The sequence below is a fragment of the Cynoglossus semilaevis genome, chromosome 7 (assembly GCF_000523025.1).
Source record: "Cynoglossus semilaevis isolate Cse_v1.0 chromosome 7, Cse_v1.0, whole genome shotgun sequence".
Classification (NCBI taxonomy): Eukaryota; Metazoa; Chordata; class Actinopteri; order Pleuronectiformes; family Cynoglossidae; genus Cynoglossus; species Cynoglossus semilaevis.
This window is the reverse complement of record NC_024313.1, coordinates 5,153,107-5,177,819: the sequence shown is the minus strand read 5'-3', so window position 1 is coordinate 5,177,819 and position 24,713 is coordinate 5,153,107. Positions and strand designations below refer to the sequence as shown.

Genomic DNA, 24,713 nt, shown 5'->3' with positions numbered 1-24,713 from the left:
TCCCCGGGGTTCACGACCCTGATCAGCAGGGGTGTTGCATTTAATGACCGTACGATAAATTAAGGTGATGTTACGTGATGTGTATTAAACTCTGTTGTATGGCAAGTGGAACCGTATATTTATAACTCTGTTACACATTTAAATCCACAATTAAGTTTTTTGCCCTGGAGCCAATCGCATCAAAACCATGCAGCACCAGAAGTCGCATTAATGGTATTTTATGTATGGATAGTATAACAACGTTATTAATAATAAAAAAAATTAATACTTCAGAAACTTATTATACTCTAAAATTATTGGTCTGGTTTAAAAATGCATACATTCAGTTGTATTCAGAGTTAAAATAAATTATATCTCACAGAAATCCATTTTAAAATAGGTGACTTTTTTGGCTCTCTCTGCTGAAAAGGTTCCCGACCCCTTCATTAGAGTCTAAGGAAATACACAGTGGGTGGAGGCAGACGTCCATGACTGACACACACACTTCTATGCTCTGTGGATGAGTGACTTCTGTTATTAACACATCTATGATCCACTCAAGCAGAGAGATTTCTTTGAAGGAACAGTCTGATCATTCTGTTGGTTGGCCTCGTGACCTTTTGGTGTCTCACTCAGAGATTTACTGCACAATTATGTGTGTGTGTGTGTGTGTGTTAGCCCTATGGAAGTGTGTACTACTGCACAATTATGTGTGTGTGTGTGTTGGCCCTATGGAAGTGTGTATGTTGCTCATGAAGCTTTTTTAATCCTTATTTTCAATCCTTGGTTTATGACTCTGACCTATGAACTCTGTGCTCCCCCTTTTCCCAAACTGTTGCTCATGAAATCCAATTTCTTCAACCCATTTTGCTGTCCTGTCCTAGAACTGTTGTCACCATCTAGGACTGGATGTGTGGAGTCATCATGATCATAGAGAAGTGAGACCAACAACAAAAATGTACCAGAACATTCCTTAGAAAAAACAAAACAAACTGCATGACTGATGCTAAGGGGTGAGACAGATAACACAGATGAAGCCAGATCAAACTCAGGGTTTCAACGTTTCTAACTGATGACAAGAAAAACACCAGGATGTATTTCTCACTACCAACACTAATCAAGACTGATTTCTACTCAAACGGACGCCATGACACAACGACTGCAGTGGTCAGGAGACGCTCTGTACCTGTGACATTGATGGCAACTATGTCTGTCGGAACGGCCTTAGCTGCCTGTCTCATCTTCTCCTCCGGCGTGGGGAGGGGTGTGGCCTTCCTCCATGTGACCTGTCCGTCAAGCTCAGACCCCTCCCTTACTTCTCCCTGTGGGGTCTGAGGCCTCATGGAGAGCTGGGATTTGTCATCCTCTCCGGATGATGCAGTGGACTGTACAAGACGATAAGAGAAGGTGTAGCAGAGACATGAAACACAAGGCTGGAAAAGAACATGAGCGGAACTCAGATTGAAGGTAAATAATACAACAAGAATGTTAAAAACAAGAGATAAAGTCAAATATTGGAACAGTTTGACAGAAGGTAAGGGAGATAACGCACTGCAGAACTTGGTCCAGATATAGGAGGACACAAAAATAGACTTCTTTATATAAACTCTTGTGACCTTTAGTCAATAAAAAAAAACAATAATAAATAAAAAAAATATCTCCATGCCACAAACAGGAATCAACAGTAGAGTAAACAGCAGCAGAGGCAGAAACAATCACTGATGCATGGAGTGTCTCACATGTTTACAGTAATTACTGCAGAGCAGAAACACAACACATTTCTGTGCAGCCCGCAGGTTTACGATGGCCAGTGACAGCAAACTGTCATCGAAACAGCTGGAAAACTGTTGCATCATTTCTTCACACAATTATTTTTGCTGCTGAAATATCCCAAAACGTTTGAAGTTTTGGGATATTTCAGCAGCAAAAATAATTGTCACGTCATCAGCCAAACACATCAGTCTTTATCTGGATTACCAGTTTCCACAGATTGTGAGAGAAACATCATTATTTTAGTTTTGTTCTGTTTGTTTCCATTTCCAAACAACTGCAATAGATTTCTATTTAAACTTTATGCTGACAACCAACCTTTGGACTGGACACAGGAGATGTCAGTGATCTCAGTGATATCAGTGGTCCCATACAGACCAGGCATGGACAGATGGGTAAATAAATCAGAGGCAACTTTTGTCAAAGTTCAACTCTGGGTATCTCCTTTTAATGTTGTCTAAAAAACCGACTGAAGAGAAAAGTAAAAAATGAAAAAAATCTTCCACTACCATTTCTATCCACCGGAGGGCAGACAAACACTGGTTATGCTGAGTCTAACAAAGCAGGCATGGCCTCAAACCTGCACCTCGATGTTCATTTTAACTTGTTCGGGGGGAAAAAATTTGAAGAGGGTTTGTATATATAAATAGATACCTTTTTGTCATGTTCATCGTCCTCTTCGTCCTGCAGGCTGCTGGTGGACTGAAGTGGGTCGGAGAAGGTGGGACCCTGGGAGTAGTACTGAGAGCTGCGGAAACCATCCTTTCTCAACTTGTCACATTCTGCAGAGAGAGATTTTAGAGACTCATGTAGCTACGTTTTTTACAAGACCAAATCTGTAGTGACAACTGCATCAACGTGGGTTCAGCTGTCCTGATGTGACAGTTTCCCTCCTGTTTGTAGGCCACACTCCAGATGTAGTTTACATGTTGGTTATTTGTAGCATTAGAATCCGAAAATCAACAAATGGAGCCCATTAGTTGGCAGGAAACAAGCAAGAACAAATGAGTATAAAACCACAGAATCCTGCACTTGAAGTGAGTGCAGTACTAACACACGATAACAAACACATTTAATATTCAAAATGAAGCCCAATAAAATCCCAGTACAAATGATGTGTGAAATATTTATAAGGCACAGCTGCGTAACACTCCATTACTGTAACACAGTATACAGTTGGCTGTGTGTGTTTCAGTGTGTGTGCGAATCCTCTGTCAGCGAAGTGTGTGTGTTAGCCGCTGCCAAGTTCTGTTCACGCTTTTCCCGTCAACACCTGCCGCCGAGGCTGCGATGTTTGTCTCCGTGCATGTGTGACAGTTTATAAATGAACATGCATGTGTGTGTGTGTGTGTGAGCATGTGCAACCAGAGGAGGGGGGATCAGTTTCAGTCTGTCACACACAGATGGCAAAACTATACGCTTCTCCACCATTGGCCCCATGATGTTGAAGACAATTGCCCCACCCTTTTTTTTCCTCAACCTTCTAATATCAACTGCTAAAGCAAATAAATCTTTATTTTCAGGTTTCAGTGTCCGACTGTGAGGCTGTGTTGTTAGAATCACCTGGCCTGACTCTTATCATACATCATTTTTTATTCACTGCATGTTGCACCATCAAAGCCTCTCATCATTTATTTCTGTCACTTGAAAAAATGTTTTTGATCCCATCCTTCACTGCTGCTAATTACAGCCCATCTCTACGGACCCCCAGACTGGAGTGTGTACTGTACGACACTGACAGTTAATGGATCCTAACAGGCTTCACAAACACAGCCACAGTCGTCATAAGATGATGGGGCGGTCGTGTGGAAGAAGGGTTTTTAGAAAGCATGATGGTAATGAGGATGATGACAGGCAGAAGTACAATTAGGGAATTGTTGATTTAAAAAAAAAGAAATAGCTGTGATAGGCTCAGAGCTGCTTGTTACTAGGCAGAACTGAAGGAGGGGTAAAAGACACAAGCGTGTTCAAATGATAATTGCTAACTCTCACTGGCTTTGTGCAGAATTCAGTACCCTATTGCAACCAAAAAAATACAGTCAGTCAAGTGTTTATTATTGGAGTAGAATTCTAGGTCTTTCTGGCAGTAATTGCCTTGTTGTCCTACATCCCATCTACACTACGTTTACAGGGCTGAAAACCACACCATGTTTAAATAGTGGTTCCCTGCTGATGGGTAATGGTCACTGATTAAACACATGCTTCTCAGAAAACGATTGAAGTTAATATTTCTCCAATTTTTGTGTACACTGAGGTGTGTTGAAATTCAAACTGTGTTTTTTTTTCAAACTACCCCCCAGAGAGGCTTTAACAGTGTGAACCCAGGAGAGGGTTCCAAAAAGAACAAATACATCATGTACCCTACCATGTGACTGGATGTTGAACTTTTGTTTTGCAGAGGAAAAGAAAAACACACGTGTTCACCTTTTTGTAGTCAGACTGGAAGCTGTTTTTTTTCTACGGAAATGAGAGCATAATTTATGTAATAAACTATTACAAGTAAAATAAACTATTTAAGATCCAGGTATTGGCACTGGAAATATTTATCTGAAAATGACTGATAACAAGGAGTGTTTTCTTGTTTCCTAACTTCCTGTAGTGAAGTCAGAATTTTGACAAAGTTGACATATAACAAGGCTAACAGGACAGGTGCCTCCATTAAACACCTGTTAGTTTTCAGTTAGGACCCCTGGGCCTGGGTGGTGGTAGTGGTGTCAGGATACTGGTGGTGAAGGGGACGGGATTGTTCCCACCCCCGCAGGTGGTGTTTCTGCGTTTGTGTCCTCAGCATGAAATTTTCAGGATGTAATGAGCAATCAGTGACAGCCGTGAGGTAGAGACGTAGACAAAAAGCTGCTGTGTGGGCGTCTGTGTGTCTGATTAAAACAGGTGACTCTGAGCCTACACACCGAACGCATCAGCTTACAGCCTCCTCCTCCTCCTCCTCCTCCCTGTCTGTCTGTTTCTCAGTGTGCCTTTATCTCACTATCTTTATCTGTTGACACACAAGGCCACCCCTGTGAACACGCCTTTTACTGTAACACAACACACAAGTGCTCAGGAATATGCAGACACACACCCTTCTACCCTGGTAAAAACACCAGCTCAGGATTCTTTTCTGACGAAAAACTGCTTGAATTATTTTCAATTAAAACAGACAGGAAGACGATGACCTCACACCGCTGTGTTGTTGACTAAACACAGAGTAGGAAAACAGACATGTTGATGTTGACAACAACAGCAGACTGGAGTCTTTTTCTTCTATTGTGTAATAAAATTTGTTGTTACAACATTCCAGAAATATACTGACACCCTCTGTTGTGCGATGCCTCTACCTACACTACCAGATTTATTTCTAGGGCTACAGCTAGTTGTGGAGCCAAGAAAAATCCTCTGAGTTTCGGCTGCCGAGCCCAACTTTATTACTACTAAATTGAATTTCCTAATGTTGGACTAACATGATCAAGGTGAGTCACTTTACTACATGTATACAATAAATGAGACACTCACTGAACTGAATTACTACATGACTGTCTGACTAATGACCAGGAAGTAAGAAAAGCAGCAGTGAAACATTTATGATGTATGACAAATGTGAAATTTTGGAATGTTGTGATTAATTGTTTCCTGGCAGTTAACTTGCTAACTGCTAACACTCACACAACAGCTAACTTTAGCTGTAACTGTGATACCTACAGAATCAGACTGGTTTGACTGTTACAATAATGATGTGACTGTAATTTGTCTCAGGAAAATGTACTAATTCTAACACAATCAACTTAATACTTATTAAGTAATACTACATTAATATAAGTAGATGTCCAAAACAGTCTACAGATCCAGAATGAAGAGTAGATGTTAGACATCGTACCTCTGTCTGTCTTTTTGTTTTGTGGCTGGTAGTAAAAAAAGACTCACCTCGCAGAGTGGTCTTGAGGTTAACTTTGGCCTGGCGGTGGAGGTCTTCTACACAGGGCGGTCTGCTGCCTGGTAGGAAGACATTTTCCTGCTGGTGCCATGGGGCGGTGTAATGAACCGTCCACTTGCTCTCCTCATCAAGGTTGGACACAGCTGGGGAGACACACAGAAGGTACACTTTAAAGTTCTGTACAGCTGCAACAGGGAACGACAGGATTAGAAAGCCCAACCAGCTAGTTAAATAGTGTTTGTTTATATTTGTACAAGAGCAGGAAGAGGAAGGATGGCAAAGTGCTCTGCACCAAGGCGTCAGTTCCCACACCAGTGGGGTGACACTTATCCGAGACATTGCTCAAGTAGTGGGCCACACACCTCTGAGAGAGGGAAAATGCTAGTAGCAACGGCTAAAGACACGACTGCAATCATGTCGAAAAACCAATATAGTCTCCTTCCATATATTATAAACAGATAAACATTCACGCTTACACACAGTAATATTACAAAAAAAGGTTTGAAAATTCTGACTAACCTTTGCTACAACCACAAAAAGCATGAACCACTTTTACAGTTCTCTGTCTTACCAAGTGAACGAATCCACTCTAAAGTTGGTGATCGTGGATGCAGCACTACTTCCATTTATAAAGCCAGCTTTTGTTCAGTTGGCTGGCTTTCTGTGCTTCTTCTCCTGACCAAAACAACATGTCCATCTGACTGGGACAGAGGAGGAAGTCTGTTGGGGCCAGCAGGAAGGGGAGGGGTCATAAAAGGAGCGGGGAGTGTTTTGGTTTTGAGGAGGTTTTCACAGGTGCTAATGAGGTACATTGTAGATGCAGGGTCATTGCATGTGTGGGGGGTGAACAGAAGACTTGAGGAGGTAAAGGTACAGGGCGGGGCCTACCAATGAGTCAATGAAGAAAGTGTGAGACGGTCTAACTGCTGTGAAACTCTGAGGACTTCTGACTGCCTTTTTTATCAGCTTCTGACCAACCATTACTGGTGACCCTAAAAGGCCAACATCCTAATAAAAGCTAAACATAGTTTTAAAGATGGATTTATAGGGAGCACTGCAGTGCACCGTGTCCTCCTGCTGGTAAATAATAATAGCAACTTAATGTCTGTCTCTACAGCTCGAGGAACAGGCAGCCCTTCATTACTCTTCCAGCAGAGAATTCTCATTGTGTTTATTTATGTTCCCTCTACAGAACACCAACAGTGTTGGTTTTCTTGCACCAACAAAGTCTGGTATTTAGGTTTATATATTATATATGTTGCATGCTCAGTCATGTAAGTGTGCAAATACCAGATATTCACAAGAAACAGATAAACAAGATGTTCAGCTTGAGGCTATGATGATACAATCAATAGGCCGTCCCCCCAACAGCAATACAACACAAGGGCACTTCTGCCAACGTGTGCATGGTGTCGCCAGACTAAAGAGAAGGACTGCATGATACATACTAATAATAATATTAATAATAATGAGCTGTAATAAAACAATATCAATACATTTACATGATCTGCTGTAAACACCTTTAAAAACCATATACGTAAATGAGAAGGAGGTGCTTGGAGGTAAACAAAGAGATAAGATCAAACTTTCAAGTTGCACCTGAAGGGTATTTGCCTGCAGCTGCAACTGCCAACGCTGGCTTTCTGAAATCTTCTTCAGCTACTAATAATCCCATGTTTCCTCATTTGGTGCTGCTGTACAAAGTTGCAGTGGATATGTAAATGTCCTAAGTTTTCCTGCACTCAGCACTCAGGTAGCCCTCCCCCACCCACCCTTTAATACTGCGGCTTGAATAGACCTCACTCAGGCTACAGGCAGACCAAGGACATGGGGACTCTGGACACAAAGCCGGTATTGTCCTTCTGCATCGGTCTCCACATCAGGCCTTTCAGTGCCACAATGCCCCCCCCAGCCTCTCAAAACACACTCTCACACACAGGACTGTGGCGCGAATGTCTTTCAGAGGTCCACTAATCCCTGTGTCCACTGACATCAGCTCTCCCAGTGGTCTTTAACAAACACAGGCTGTGGACAACAAGGCTTCTGAAAGAAGAAAAAAAAACTGCTGGACACAGTGCAGGAGGGCAAAATACAGCAGTTCACCACACACACACACACACACACACACACACACACACACACACAGAGTATGAGCTGTCATGGTCAATAGGAGTGATCAAATTGTATTGACAGAACTTGTTAATCCTGAACTGGGTCCCTGATCACAGGTATCGATTACCTTTCATGCACAACACAACGTTGTGTGTGTGTCAGCGGGGTCAACACGCCCTCACATAATGACCTGTGGTTCACAAAATCAAACTGCTTCAATAAGATTACCTACAGTTACAAATATAACATGTGGTATAAAAATATTGTTTGGATGATTGAGCTTCCGTATAAGCTTTTATAAACGGCTTGATTTGACTGTTGTCAAATGGTCATTTGTCCCAATTACCCTGCAAATCCATAACCATAACCATAAGTGCCTTGTGATCTCATCATGACTTGGACCTAATGAACCAGAAGAGACTCTCCAGACGATAATATAAGTGAGGAATTCCCTGTGTGTAAAACCACTGTATATCAATCAGGTGCCAAGGTTATGGCTCAGGAGCAAAGTGTAGACATGTGCGAGATAGCGAGATGTGAAGTCCAACAATCCTGAGCTAATGATTAGCAACAAGACCTCAGCCTCGACTTCAGCTCTTTCACACACAAACACACACACGGTCTTTAAATACACCTGTGACCAGACTTCCTCGTAGTGAAAACAGCCAAAGACACAAACATCATCACAGTCTTCAGCAGAGAGAACAGTTGTGATCTCACTGGTCTACAGCTGTCACCTGCCTAAATGCTTTGGGGTCATTTAGCGCTGATGAGTATCAGATCACTGAGGTTTCGGTCCACTGGTTACCAGGTAACCATGTGCAACGAACCGTAGTGTTTGGACTCAGTAGGAGCAGCAGCAGAGGCAGGAAATCAATTGTTGAAATAAAGTTATTTTGTGAATAAACAGCAGGTGTTAAGGTTCAGGTGTCGATGTAGTTAAAGTTGAATCTGTTACGGAAATTTTTATTTTAAATATTTTAAACCAGGAACTGAACAAAAATGGGAAAGTTAAAAAAGCCACTACATTAAAACAAGTTGTTGTTTTGATGAAAATAAAAACACAAGACATAAAAACAGAATAAAAAAATCTTACCCTTTCTTTTGAAGTATTTAATCACAGATTTCAACGAAGTCCCAATAAACACCATTATTCCTTCTGACTGTGTTCCAAAACTAGCCTTTAAAAAAACTCCAGTCCCAGCGAGTCAGAACAGTGAAGCGGGATGACGGAGCGATGGAGTCGGACCCTCCTGACTTACATTTCTTACTACGGGTCTCAACTCTGTGTGTGTCTGTGTGTGAGTGAGCGTAAGGCACACTCACAGTGAGTTTCTACTCCGATCTGTCTCTCTAAACACACACCCACGGTCTGCCACCCCCATCAGCACCTTCACCGGCAGCCACACTCCTCCCTCCAGTACAGTCAGTCCTCAGACACACACACACACTCAGAGGGAGGGGTGGAGGACCAGCCCCTCTGTTCCTCTGGGCTCTGGTTACCAAGGAGTTGTTGGCTGCCTCGGCCTTTATTTCTCATCTCTCTCTCCCTCTCTCTCTCTCTCCCTTCTTTTTCACACAGCAGGATGTCAGAACATATATGACATTTAAATTTTGAATTTGTAATTCATTTAAAAAAAAATACCTTCATTCAATAATTCATTACAAGTGTCTCATCAAGTCAGTTCTACTGGGCCAGTATATATTTTTGTAAAATACTTTTGTATATGATGTCCACTTTTTTGCATGTTTTTATTCAGGTTTAAATGCTAACATTAATAACATTATATATCATTAGTTAAAACATTACGTTTTTTTCACTTGATATTCTCAGCAGGATGCCATCTTTAGTTGTACACAGTGTGCATCTCTAACAGGAATGATTCCTGTGCACAGTACATGACACACATGCACAGAACTGTGAATTCAAACCTACATTAAACAGTGTTGTTTAAGGCGACATCATATACCTTTGACTGGAAACAGTAAACTGAGCCAGTTATTTCTTTAATTCTTTGTATAATTGTAAGACATGGCCCGTGAATCTGTGCCACATGAATATAGATAACCTACAATCCCCTTATTGTCCAGCTCACTCACAATCTATCAAACACACACACACACACACACATGTTAGTGCAGGGCGGCCCCTCCTTTTGCGGCCGTATTTCTTTTCAGCCCCAGCGGTGGAGGATTTGGAGGCAGAGGGTGGATGTGTGGGAGCCACAGTGACAGCTTGAATAGGTTTGCAAATGATCCTTGAATTTGTGGTACAAAAAAAAGGATTTCCCCCGACCTCCCTCCCTTCCTCTGCCCTAGACCTTGTTTCTAGAACGTCTGAATTGTTCTCAACTCTCATAAGTGCTTCTGTGATTCTGTTCAGTAACAATAACTGCTCTGCACTTGTTGTTCTGAACGACATTCATCAACATTCATCATTATTATCAACACAATTCAAGGTTAGTAATCCTTAAACTCAATGATCTATTAATAGAGGAAACCTGACATTTTATCATGTTGCACAGCTCTTATAATAATATTATGAGCACATCATTACCCTGGCTGTCCTCACACACAGTAGGACAACTCAGTCAATATCTGAGAAAAATCTATGCAACCAAACTGAACGTGTACCAGTACACACACACACACACACGTCACAGTATGACAAGCAGATCAACAACTTAATCTGCAGACGGAGGTCTCCATATCTAGGCCACCTCCCAGGATTAGGACTATCAGAGGGCATTTGGTCGTACATCTTTGCATCCTTTTACCCCTTCACTGAAAAACAGAACTGCCCCCCCCACTCCCACCAGTGAACCCCCACCATAACAATGTTAAATACACATCTGCTTACAGTTCAGGGAGCATGTACGGCCAGCATGCAGCCACAGTGGATGTTGATGTTTGGCAGTCATGGGAAGATTTTTATTATTTCTGGAATACAGCCAGGATGATTACGGTGGCGGTGAAAGGCCTTATTATCTGCCATTACACACAGTTAAACAAGGCAGCAGCTGAAACAGTAAGAAATAACGCCACGGGACAGAGACTAAACGTATTCTTCAGATAATTGCGAGCGTAAACTGAAGATGAGAACATGCAATTATTAACTTCATGCAAACATTTGTTCATTTGTTCATGTGCAGCAGGGCCTACGGCAGGAAATTCAATTATCTGTTCTTCAGACAATCAGCAGAGGTGATGACAAGAAGAGGAGGAGGGAGAAAAAACTGGGGCAGATAAATCATATTTCAAAGTCTTTTGGAGGGAGACGGATGACCGACACCTCACAGTGAAATGACCGACTATCTACAAACACTTATCGTTGCCGTTCATGTGACACACCTCAGCTTTTATTTTCCTAATTGGACTTAAAGAGGAAGCCAAGTGCATCGACTAAATCCTCCTCAACTCTCCCTGAACCATTAATGTCAAATCTCACTCCTTCGTTCTTCCTGCTCCTTCAATCTTGAATTCTTTTTTATCTTCTCGCACCTTTCATCTAGACATGTGTGTAATCAGGTCTGTATTGATTTTTTTGCTCTCTGGCTTTAACCCCGCCTTCTCCATTTTCCTGGGTAACTAAGTATATAATTTTAAAAAAAAAGAATAAAGAGATGCAGGAAAATAATGATTGGAAAAACAGTGTGGTACTGGGGTGTTAAGATATTAAACAAATCAAAGTTTAAACAGCAAAATGTTTGATATGATCTACTGTTGGACTTGGACGATGACGTACTGTACATCGACCACTTTCATCTCCCTCTTCTTTTTTTCTGTGAATGAAGATCCATAATTTATAGTCTGCTGGAAACCATGCACTGGCTCCCACAGCTTTCATCTTGATATCACCATGAATGAAAGCTGAGCATGTTGGGTGAATAACAATCTATGATCTCTCTGATCCAAGTTGGTAGAATGAAGCATGAATCATGATCAGGGAAAATGGAGGGGCAGCGAGGATCATCACAGATGATCATCACCTGGGCTTCATGTCATGGGACCATGTTCTGTGGTGTACGGTACTAGTTAGTTAACTGCCAGGGTTAACAGCAGGGTACAGCATCTGTGTCAGTGTTCACTACTGACACTACTGACACATGTCAGAGTTGGCAGTGGATGACTCTCTTCATGGTATCAATTCCTAACAATTGGTTATAGAAAAAAACATAGAGTGACCTTTAGGAGAGTGTTGTGAGATCTGAGTTATTGTGACAACACAGTCACATCCTGAGCTAATAAATGTGTAACAGGAGGCGGGAAAATGATGTGTCACGTCGCTGATGTTGATGACGACTCGTGATACGGTTTCTACAGCACTCATAAACAGGCTGTAAAACACAAGTTAGACTTCAAACTACCTCCTGGATAAACACAGACTCTCACTCTCAATCACACACACACACACACACTGAGCCCATGGCGACAGGGGCCATCGGCTGAGTAAACAAGTAGTGATAATAAGTGCTGTTCTTCAGCTAATGGCTTTAACATGGTGTAAAGTTCCCGCGCGCACGCGCACACACACACACACACACACACACACAAACACAGTTTCTGCACTTGCTGGTTGACCCTAGTTTGACTCCATATTTGACTTCCTGTCCGACCCTTTCATTTCTCCTTCTGTTTCTCACTATCTGCCCGACTTTTTCCTTTCTTATTTCCCCCCCCCCCTCACACACACACACACACACACGTCGCCTCTCCCTTTTCTTCCGTTGCACTTCTGTCTGTTGAGAAGTCAGAGGTTACTGGGTAACCCACGTTGTTTTTTTCACCCCCACCCCGTTCTTTTCTTTTCGCCTGACCTGCTCTTTAAAGAAAACTGAGATTCCTGCACACGGACAGACTCACACACACAGCCAACGTATGCACACACACTAGTTAGTGTTAAAATCACCCGTCCATTAATTCAAAGTAATTTCATATTATTTATTTTATGTACTATTTCTTAGACAAAATTATTGTTATTGATTTTGTAAAATGACTTCCATACATTCTAAGAGTCACTTTGTCTGATTTCAGCCTACACCTCTGCTGCTGCTCTGTGCCTTATAATGTTACAAATGCAATGCAACATGAGCAGCTTTGTAAGAGGACACCACTGTACTGTACATGTCTCAGTGATAATGAACAAAGCACAATAACACACTCACAGTTTGACGTGCAGGGTGATGTCAGGTTAGGGAGAGGATCAGGTTCCAGAGTAACTGTAACAATATTCTGAGCAACTGATAATTATATGTTAAGAACCTTTAATAATATTCTAAACTTTAGTGCTTAAAAATGATTTTCCTTTCTGGTTGGTTGTTAATTGTTGGACTACGTTCAGAACCAGCACAACAACTGAAGCTGTTTCATGTTGGACTACGTTCAGAACCAGCACAATCAGCACATCATTTATCCCTCTAGCTTTTTGCAAGGATTCGCGAAACAATAAAAACAAACACATGGTGAAGGTGACATTTGAAGTTATCTGTGTTTTTTTAGGCTACTGTCTGGATCACAGAAAAACCACAACCCAATTACTGGGAATCACAGTGTCTTCTCAGTGAAAAGCAAAGGTGTCTCCATTTAAAGTACTGCTTTGTCATCGCTTAAAAAAAGAAAAAGAAAAAAAGAACTGAGGCTGAACACTAGACCCTGAGCCTGGACCTCACCATCACTAACATCTGAGTGTTTTCTGTCTTCCATGCACTTGTATGTACATATCCCAGCTTTGATGTGGCGACTGGTTGGTGTTTTTCTTTGGTGGTGTGTTTTCTGTGCAAACACGGTGTAGCTGTTCTCACACAACTTGATGTAAGCAAACACAGACTGAGACACAAGAAGGAAAAACAAAACAGAGATGGGATCAAAACTTAAACACAAAGGCACCAACATTAAGAGGCGAAAAGAAAAAAAAGACAAGAAAATGATTTTGAGAATTCTTTGATGTGGTTCAAAGGCAGGACGGTTTAGTCAAGTGGTGATGTGGATCAGCTTTACAAAAGACAAAAGAAAAGAGACAGAGACTGAGATAAAGGCAGCTGGAAGAGAAAAGTCCAGGACATGATGGTAGAAGATAAATGAAGAGCCAATGGAAAACATCCATAAAGGCGGTCCTTCAATAGAAAGAGATATACAGAGGAAATCAGACACACAAATACACACAAAGGCCCAGCAGGCTTGGCGGTCATGGCTAATTTTCTCTCTCTCGGCGTCTGACCCAGGTGCTCTGACTGACCTGCTTTGAAATTCAACCCAGGATGAAAGGCCCAAAAAGAGGGCGAACACAGATAAAGGTTATACCGTGGACAGGCAGCGCTGCATCAGTGACTCGTCTGCACTGAGACCTGCTCTTGTGCTACATCATCTTTGTCTCACAGCATGACAGTGAGAGAAAAAAGGACCAAAAACAAAGATCAAGTCCACTAATAGCAACAACAGCTGGAGGAGACAAATCTGACAGGAAGGTGTGCAACCGTTAAAAAGCTCCTTCCTCAACGAGGAAACCCTTAGAGCCTAACGTTAGCTTCAGCACAATAAAGGACAAATCACTGTCAGTAAGTACACGCCTGTTGAACAGGGAGTTCAGCTCTGTTACTTTTACAAGCGGGCTGATTTGTATGCCTCAGTTTTTGGTGCCTTTAGTGAAGGTGGCAGTTTTGTTGCAGTCTTGAGGCGTTTTATGTCCAAGTCAGGGCGGATTTGTAGTAACTATGTGTTTCCATCCTGGCAACAGGGCTTTAAATCTAATGAAATCTAACCCCGGTGGCTTGTCACCCCCCTGAAGTTGGAACGACAATAAACTGAAACTGAAACAGGCCGTTGGAAACTGGATAGTTTGCAGGTTGTCTGGACAACAGTTTGGATGTTTTCTGGAGACATGTTGGGTTGTACAGACTATCGTGGGACGTTGTTCCATAGACTATATGATCTTTAATATCTCCATGTCATTTTGTGTTTCAAACATTTTGGCCTCATCAAAAGGATGTGATGTCATTTTTGACGTCTGCTATCCTATCAAAAGATCATCTTCCAAGGTGTAACATAAAGACGGTCTCCGGGCAGCCCACAGACCACACTGAGAACCATTACTACTCAGCCTGGCTGTCTCCACTCTTATTGACTCCCAGCTCTTCTCAGTCTCGGAGGATACGCCCCATCAATAACCACAGAGCCTTAAGTGTGTGTGTGTGTGTTACTGACATGCTAATGTGATATCTGTAGCATCAGAGTGGCTGGTGGCAGGCCGATGTGTGCCGTGGCACATATAGACTAACAGCTAACATCTGTGCACCTACGACCAATCAGCCACACGTCCATTTACACACACCATTATAAAGGGATGCCTGTATATCAAACACGTTGTATTCGCTGCTGTGTGTCTTTTCTGGCCTACATTTCAATACCACAGCTGTCTCTTCTTCTTGAAGTGTGTGTTTGTGGGTCACTCCTTCTACATGTTGTTCCACTAATTCAACATTTTAATTAACTTTCCCGGCAAATAAAAAGAAAAGCCATAAATCTGACACAAGTATCCAGATACGACACACAGCGGAGCACTAGGTTTGTAGCGCTCCACTGTGTCCAATGTGTGTTACTGTGTGCTAATAAAATCCCACACGACTGGGTTAATGAAAAGTGTGATGTGAATCATGTGCAAGCAGTGGGGAATCAGTAGGTAGCTGCCGGAATGTTTCTTCATTTATTTTTACGACGTGTTTTGTACAAGTGCTTCACCAAGTCCTTGTTAATCCAACTTTCACTGAGGTCTCAATTTTCCTTTTTTTTAAAATTGTAAATCAAGTGAGTTTTAATGTGTACAGTATTGTCACCATGACCCCGGTGTTCAGCTCATGTCGACAAAATATTCAGGGTTTGTCACAGAAGAGCAGCCGCAGACTGAGCTAATTTAGGTTAAGTGCCTGCAGAAGCTCAAGGGCACAAAGCAACAAGCCACCTGGGGCTGTGCTGCTGCCACGATGAAAACCATGTGTGGATGTGTGTGTGAAAGAGAAAGAGAGAGAGAGGGAGAGAGACTCAAGGATTCCCTTAGAAAGTAGAATAAAAAACATTAGCCACACAAACTGTGTACGTGAGATTTAACTTGGTCTTTTCACCTCTGTCGTCTTCGACCCATTTCCCACATTCACAGCCCAGTTCTCATCAGCAGCATTAGTAGGTCGTTTGGGGAGAGGATTGATTGCAATACCAAAGTGACCAATCAACGACCAGGAACCAAACCAGTCACCTACTGACCAAAACTGTAGGAAATGAGCATGACAATGAGCCTGGAGGTGTTGCCACAATCAAATATGAGATCTGGTGTTTGGTATTGATTACTTTGATTAACCGATACAGGTTTAATGCATCGTTGCCTTTGGTTCAGTTCATCAGGCTTCATGACATCGATCGGTTCTTTAAACACTAGATTCAACTGAAACAATATTAAAGTATAAGCAAAGTGGAAAGTAGATGGAAAGAAATGAAATATCAGAGGTCAGAGGTCACAATCAGCTGCAGAACAACAGCGTCTGAGTCTGAACTGGTCTGCTTTTTTTTTCTCTAAATCTGGTTCTGTGTAATCCCAGAGTTCAGAAGGAGGGGATGAAATGTCTCTGGACGTGGATTAATGCTCAAAAATACACAAACACACACGTAAACACACACTCCTCAGTATGAACCCATACTGGCAGATGTTTTTTTTTTTTGCCCTATCAACTACATATATGCAGCTGCAGTTTTACAGATGATAATCCAACGCTGAGACGTCGTCTGGGAAAAAACAGAACCCCCAAATCTACTTAGCCCCTCTCCTCCTCTTTTCTTCTTTAATAAACCCCCTTGCACCTCCCGCCCTTCCTGCAAATGCCCCCACCCTGTCTCCCTTCTGTCCCATCTGAGCAATAATGGAGCCAATGGATGGACAGAGGCAGTAATAGAAAGAGCAGACCTCCTGGGTGCAGTGAGTGTCCCCTCCTAATGGGCCACCAGGGAAAAGCCTCAGCCCCTGATCAAATACTCCCAAAATGCAGGGCTGCCATGATTCCAAATCAAATTCCTCCTGACACTTGGTGCATGTTTTTAGACAGAAGACAAATGACTGCACAGTGTCAAGCCGTAATGAATTTACTCCAAATTCTATTTGGTAATTGCTTTTATCCCACGTTATGGTAATTCAGTCTCACCATTACAGTAATTTCTTAAACAGTTCAATATAAATGATTCACAAATGATCGACTTTTAATGTGGACAGAGACCAGACAGGCTGCACCGAGTCCCTCTGTTGGACTGTTCCACAATGCCACCTTGTGGTGATAACCAACAATTGTCTTCCTTTTTTTGTCCTTCAAGTTACAGCCTGCAGGGTTTAAAAGAGTCGTTTCCATGGTGAGGACAAGCTCATTAATGAGACAGACCAAAGAACGGATCTTAAAACCATTTTTACTCTCCTCCACTCTTCTTTCTCTCTGACAGTTTCTAATCAGCCTCTGTGGGGGACCCAGGGCTTTTCAGAGGCTTTACTCTTTCTCTTCACAGCTTAATTGAAACTCCAGCTGAGTGGGACATGAAGGGTCCTGTGGCTGAGCAGCAGAAAGGCCACTCTACTGGGTACAGGATGGACGAGTGAGGGAATCACATTATTGATGAGAGGTCAGAAAAATCAGAAGGAAGTTCATTTTACCGAAAATCCATTATTAGTTTGTCATGATTGTATTTCTGTTTAATAATCATTGGATTTAAATAAAATGTGAACTGTTTTTTTTTTTTGTTCCTGTGTGGCATCAAACACAGTAAGAAACTGTAAGCCAATAAAGGGAAACTAGAAGAATCTACAAACATTTCAAACACCAGTGTTTCATCTTTAAATACGACTTCTCTCCTATTTATTTTATATATGCAATAAATAAAAACACATATTGAAATGTTCCAGAGTTGGGAGAATAAAAACAACATGCTCATGAACCAATAACACAGTTACTACTATTCTATTCTTTAAGTCTTAAACTCAAAGACAAAGCTAGTTGTGCAGTTTTCCTTGCAGTACACACTGGAAGTGTGGAATACAATGGTGTCCAGACGAAGCACAGACTGATCGCTGGGTTGACCAGGGCGAAGGAAACCTCAGAAGACCAGACACAAACAACGTAAGGTGGAAAAACTCCTGCCTGTAACGGCAGAGCTCATTAGAGAAATGAGCTGTGACCGCGGCGGCTGCAGCTGTTTAGTGACTAAACACACTTCTACTGTGCAACAGCCCAATTAAGTCTTTAAAGTAAATTGTCCTTCTAACAACAAGTCCACTGTTGAACTGACTGACGAAAGGCATGCCCACCAAAGCTGATTTTGGAGAGGGAACAAGACAGATCATATCTCAAACAATCAGTCTGTTGGCATTTTTGTGAGTCAGGGCCAACGATAGCAGTTAGAATATTTGACTACTTCTGGTGTGTTTTCTGTAGCTTTTTTGTTTTTTACTTTTTCCTTTCATATTGTAGATCTACACTGTAAACATTGGGTAACGTGCATCTAAAGGAACGACTTTAATTACATTAAACCATTAAAACACAATGTCTTTGCAAAAAATGCTTCCTCTCAGACACAGTCATCTGTTGCAGGGAAGCTGCACTGGAGGATGGCCATGTCATCAAAGGCACATCTATATCTGTGTGAGACCGGCTGCCACGAGGTGCAGTGCACAAATGTAACCCCTAGGAGTCTCTCTATGTTAACAGCAGAAATGGACTGGCTCCACCTCACAGCCTCCTGTTGAGTCACTTCTGACACACTGAGATAATAAGAACATACATGTCCGTGGTTTTGTCTTGATGCAATTACTAAGACATTAAACGAAACTTAATTGTACACAAATGTGATGGAGGGGTTCTCTTCCACCTGATCCCTCCTGGAATCAAACACTGTCACAGGTCACCTAAATAAAAACCCAGCTGTGTTCAGTAGCACTCTACTAATTTGACCACATTAGCTGTAAAAACCATTCATCAGGGAAACAGACACATCCACCACCGTGGATAAATAAGCTGGCTTTAGATCATTTAACAGGAAAAAGATCCCTATTTAAAGTCATGACACGAATCACAAAATAATAATAATAAAAAAGGTAGCAAACCTTAAAGTAAAAAAAGAAAAGATTCATAACAAAAATGTCTTATTTTGTTGGACAGCTTCAGACAACTGGTGCCAGAAAAACAATTTAAAAACAACTGTGGCTAAATGAAATCATCTGGAATCAAACCTCTGACCTAATTACACAGACAGCAGACCACTTAATTACCTCCCAAAGGTATGTAAGGATTCATTAGCTGGACTCATTAGCTGCTGGTCACGCCTGACGGAGAATCACCTGTTCAGCCAATTCCAGGCCATCCATTACCTTTAAGGCCTTGAACCAACTCTCTCTGTTATATTCATGGTCATTACTGTGCAATTAACTCTTTTCTTTAATTGTTGTTCACAAAGGCATGAACAAGAATGATTTCAACTGGACCGACGCAGCAGAACCAAGAATCCGTCTGATAACAATGAAGGAAGAGACAGAGCCTAAGGTGGACAGAGATGTTGTGAAGAAATACAAAGTCTGAATTTTACAGTTGACTGACCCTTTACTGGGCCACGACCCCCCATGGGTTCACAAAAAAAGTGTGTGTGTGTGCATGAAATCCTCTTCTTTCTCCATCTCATTACGCTGTGTGTCAGACTCTCCGCCCTATTGTGTTTCACATCCAACCAGCTACTGTGGGGGGTTCATGCACGACCAGGGGTAAGTGTGTGCTTGTCTTTACTCATCTGTGTGTGTGAGAGAACGCAAGATTGGGTTGAAAAAATGTGTCAAATAATTTGTAGTGAAAAAGAATATTCTATTCTGTTCTATTAGGGTGCACCGACTGGACCTGATAACTAAGTTAACCAAACCACCGCCTCAGAATGATATTATCCTCACTGAGTTTCAGCAGTGCTTCCCTGCATAAATGTGACCAATCCATTTCATTTGCCAAAGCTTCATCTTGTTACTCTTCAGGCCTAGCCTTTATCAGGTGCTCCTCCCGGGGGACCAATTGGCACCAACCTGGTCGATAACCAGACTTGCCCTTCTACCAGAAGATTATGTGGGGGGCCGGGGGGTCTAGTGGAACATCTGCTCCACTTCTAAACCGGTAAAAAAGTAAATAGGAGGAAATGAAATAATCAGGATGGTACTGCACTCACTCTGGTGATAACCTTGGGTTTTGGATGAAGAATTGTTGCTTCAAATTTAAAAAAATCCAAAATCCACACCAGAGACACAGAGAGCATTAACACAGGAGGAGGGAAACACTAACGGTGAGGAAGTACTTGCCAGATTTCATTTGGGATTTTTGGTGGAGACATCTGATCAACAGTGTGTGACTGTGTGAAAACCACACCAATACTGCACCACTGAGGGATATCTTGGGCTGTCACACCATTTTAGCTAAAAACAGACAAAATAACCAGAATAAGGACTTTTGTCATTGATTTGAGTTACATGGCAAAAATCCAGGAAATCTAGAAACAGGTCAAAGGTTTTTTTTTTAAAAGCAATCTTTCATTCCCGACCCTTCTGTCTTATCTCCCTTATGGCTCCTTCATTTAGTGGCAAAGGTGAAGGTGGGTCACCTTTATAACCCCGGCAGTGTCAGCTCCATCACCCCCATACTGTCAGCTCTGATAGCCTCCTCTGCAGCCCCGGCCCATCACCTCCAGCTGTTAGCTATTGTGACTTATTCCCAGGGGTTTCCAACCTTCTCAACCGTGTCCCACTGTCCTCAAAGAAGACAAACTGATATACTGATATACCAAAGATAAACCGCTGATGATAAAGTGATATTTTATGACATATACTGTGTTCAGGAATGGTCTCTGAGGGTCATCCAAATCCTGCCTTGTTCATCCTCTGCCAATATACCAAAAGCCAAAGGTCTTTGAGGTCACAAAGACCCCGTATGCATGAATGCTACTCAGGAGGCCTAGTAAAGCACACACACAGTAGAAGACAGAAGACAGAAGGCATGGATCACCTAATAAGAAGAGACAAAGCCCGGCTTGAGGAAAGCCTCGACACATGTGTCATAACTCTCCGGCACTTTGTCAGCTAGGGTGTAATTCTTTCCAACAAACTGCTGTGATGACTTTACAGGGTCATGTTTGACAGGCAAAACAAATACCACAAACATTACTGTAACAAAACAGAGTTGTGGTGTCCAGTGGTAAGCACGTTGAGCCTTATAAAGAGGCAAACACAGAGTAAACACCAGTATTTTAGACTCAAGAATTGTAGAGCAGAAACCAGTGATCATAGTGTCCATGACACACTTTTAATGACAGAGAACAACGTTAGCAGCCGTAAGTACATGTGTGCTGAAGTTGCCCAACATTCTTAGGCTGAAAAGGCACAGTGGCAGTGACCTTTTAGATAGATTTAAGATGAGACCAGTCCTTTATTCACCCCCCTGTGGGGAAACTCACTGTGTCAGTCGTACCTGTGTTATCTTGGTGGGTATCTGTTCTCACAGTTGAGCCTTTGGGTTCAGGTCCAAGCTGTGGTTTAGCTTTCCATAGAGAGTCCGGCTTCTGGTGAACCTTTGACACCGAAAGCAGGCGTTTCCGCAGACATCTCTCAGGTCTGATGGGCCAGTGACTGGGGAAGGCCTCAGACTGGAGGCTGTTCCCCATCTGGATGGCAGGTTTAAAGGACCCAAAAGTTCTGTTCTCACTGGAAGGATCCTCATAGCAGGCCTTGTGCCAGCAGCTGACCACCGGCTCCGGAGAGAGGCAGTGCACATATGTGATCATCACTAGTTAAGACCTAACCCCCAACCACCCAGCCTGCTCTCCTGCTCTATCCAGGAGCCAAGCATTAAACTCCTCCCCTTTCTTAAGCAGCTCCCTCTCTCTCTCTCTCCCTCTCTCTCTCTGGACAGTCCACTTGGTGGTGGGTTGGCTGTGTTGTGTTTCTGCTGAAGCACCCCCCTCCCTCTCTGCTCTGCTACTTCTGGTTCCCCAAATCTCAATTGGTGAAAAAAGAACACAGGCTTGGAGGTTTCTGCGACCCATGGGGGACCCGATCCCCCTCAGTCTCCTCCTTAATCTCCTCCTACTGTTTTTGTCCTTCCTCTCCCACCCTCAGTGGACACTATTGACTTGCAATAATTTGCCTGACAAAGGAAAGCAGTGCACAGTGTCAGCTTACAACATTTAACACTCCAACAAATCTTCCAAAGAACTGTTATTCTGCAGGAGCCATACCATCCTGGCAGCTTGTGAAAACAAGACCCTGAGAACGACCGCAAGAAATTTCAAGAATACTCCAAAGATGCAAAAATAACAGTTCAAAACAAAAGGGTAGTGTCTTATTGGAAATACCTGTGGTTGGGGCAATGTTTTTGTTCCTTGCAATGACCCATAAGCATCCACCGCAAATTGCACAAACCAGAATCCAAAGGAGTCCAGAGGCCCTCCTGTGTTCAGAGTGAGTCCATACACAGAAATAATGAAAACCTATTATATGAATCAGAGGTGAAAAAGTGCAGCCTCAGAGATCATCTTTTTTCATCCACAGTCAGAGCAGTGACATCGATTACTGGTGTCCACATTGCCTGTGCCCTCAGCTACTCCTCCTCCATATTTTCCCCACTCCTTAAATCTGCCCTTCTAATCTGCAAACCCAGATTATCCATCCACCTGGACTCTCTGAGTGCCAGAGACGCACACGTACCACAGATGGACACCAGTCTGTGAGTAAATACCTGCTTTATCCCTGGAGTTCAACTGTGCTGAATTACAACGAGACCTGGCACCTCTCATGTCAGCTGATGGAACAGAAGGATTCAAACTCAAGCATAAAAAAGTACAAATACAAATGTAGGACAGAACATATCACCCCAGCTGCTGGGGTTTGTACAGGACTTGATTGCCGTAGATCCAAATTAAAACGTGATTCATAACGCTTTGAGGACGGCAACGTGCACAATTCACTGCGTTGTTCACCCAACTGCAGTTTAATTTGCAGAGAACAGCAGCGTTTTGCACAGACAGAACAGAAAGGAATGTCTGACAGTCAAAAACATAGGCAGATGTAAGCACTGAAGGGAGCAGATGAAAAGAGAAGAGCAGCACAAAGACTCACACCCAGATTAGTGAATGTGATGAGATTACTCTGCCAGGTAGGCATCAGTGCACACTTGACAGGAAGGTAGAGTATGTTGATGAAGTTTTCTGCTAAAAGATTTTCAGGGTTGCGGGAGGAAAACCTGCTATCAATCAAAACCAATTCAATCTACTACATAAATATATACTACTTACATAATACCAAAGCGTTGGAGGACTCATTCGTACAGCACACTGCAGTCATCTGCGCCTGAGTTGATGGACTGGTGGATTTAATTTGTAATGTGGTTATTTATCACATGTCAGGTCAGAGAGTTGAATCAGCCAATCTACAATCTGATTACATAACAAAAAAACTGCAGGTGCATGCAGAAAGAAAGACTTGCTTGTTTTTTAGAGGCTCTAAATTGATTTTCTCTCTTATATAAACCCTAACAAGAACCTTATTACCAAGCAGTAATTCTCATGTGACATCATGTTGGTCTGTAAACAACATATTAACGCTGCTGACCAAGTAGGAAAACCATACATCAGCTGTGGTGATGAACAACTGTATGTAGAAGTTAAATGTTTATGTCTACATTTTAAGCCTTTGTGCTCCTATAAAAAAGGCTGGAGCGGAGGAGAACAATGGTAACCATAGATATGCATAGGTTTGAATGGAGTGAGAGAGTTAACCTGCATGCTGAGTTGGTCCCCTGTGAGGGGGAGCCATCCACTCATCCACAGGGAGTCGGCCATTGTTTCCACAAACTCCTCTGACGACTAAACTTTTTCCAACTTCTTTAACTCTCACCTTTTGACAAACATAGTGAAGAAAAAAAAATAGCTTTCTTAATTCTTCTTGTGAGTGGTGGGTTTCCCTGGTGTCCTGGCTGGGTCCATTCAAGAGCTCCCAGAACGTCACCAACTTTTGTCTACCAAGACCAGAAATCTTCCTGTCATTTGGAAGAGATTGAGTTGTTTACAAGAAGACAGCGTCTCATCGAGGCTTCTCTCTTCAGGCCCCATGCCAACACACAAGTTTGCAGATTTAACTCAGGCAAATGTTACAAATTTAAACAGTGTGGTGTGTGTAGTTACTAGTCTGGCCTGTCTGCAGTCCAGATCTGTCTTCTATATTAAATGTTTGGAGCATCTATTTTTCCAAACACACAAAAAACAATTTACATTTATTTTATTTCTGCAGTTTTATAAACAGGATTAAAAAAACTCTGCTTCATGTCCACATTTGTCTCTGTCCTCTGCAGACAACACTGCCTGCCACCTTGAGTGTGAGAACATCCATCAACACTGCTACCCACAGGCCAGAGGGCAGGTAACGGGTCAGCCTCAGGTCAGAAGGTCACGGCTACACTAGACCATCATCACAGGTGCAACGGCTATTCAGGGACTGTCCTCTTTACAAGTTTAAATGGGTTAATAAGGCAGGTCTGAAATAAGGAGCTCAGTCTGACAAGTTCAATCCCATCTGACAAAACAATGAATGTAATTAATGACATTTTGTTACAACAATTCTTTAAGATGGTGATAAAAAAATATATAATATTACCAAAAGGTCCTCCAGTGTTGTCCACACAGCGCTCATGTAGCCAAAATATGAGAAGGATACCATGTGAAATGCCTTGACAGATTTTTAGGCTAAATATAAGTCTGGACATGAGGGTACATGGGTCACTGCCCCTGTAATGCTGCTGCTCCAGGGAAGAAAACACTCCAGGCTCCCGCACTCTTCCCAAGAGTTTGTGGAACTCACTCATGAACTCACCTACACACTCACACG

The 24,713-nt window shown here is 42.4% G+C and overlaps 1 protein-coding gene across 4 annotated transcripts in view; it reads right to left on the bottom strand.

The window, feature by feature from the left end:
• The window catches only part of nhsl1b (NHS-like 1b), an 81,753-nt gene that overhangs the window by 11,063 nt on the left and 45,977 nt on the right, over positions 1–24,713 (bottom strand). For 3 of the 4 annotated variants that reach the window (XM_008312960.3, XM_008312957.3, XM_008312961.3), the window contains 3 exons: positions 5,668–5,820; positions 2,404–2,531; positions 1,166–1,364 (listed from right to left, as the gene is read on the bottom strand). In XM_008312960.3, the coding sequence (XP_008311182.1) occupies positions 1,166–1,364; positions 2,404–2,531; positions 5,668–5,820 (480 nt within the window). Of the gene's footprint in view, positions 1–1,165; positions 1,365–2,403; positions 2,532–5,667; positions 5,821–8,885; positions 10,555–24,713 lie in introns of those variants that run through there. The other variant, XM_017033746.2, reaches the window with a different exon arrangement.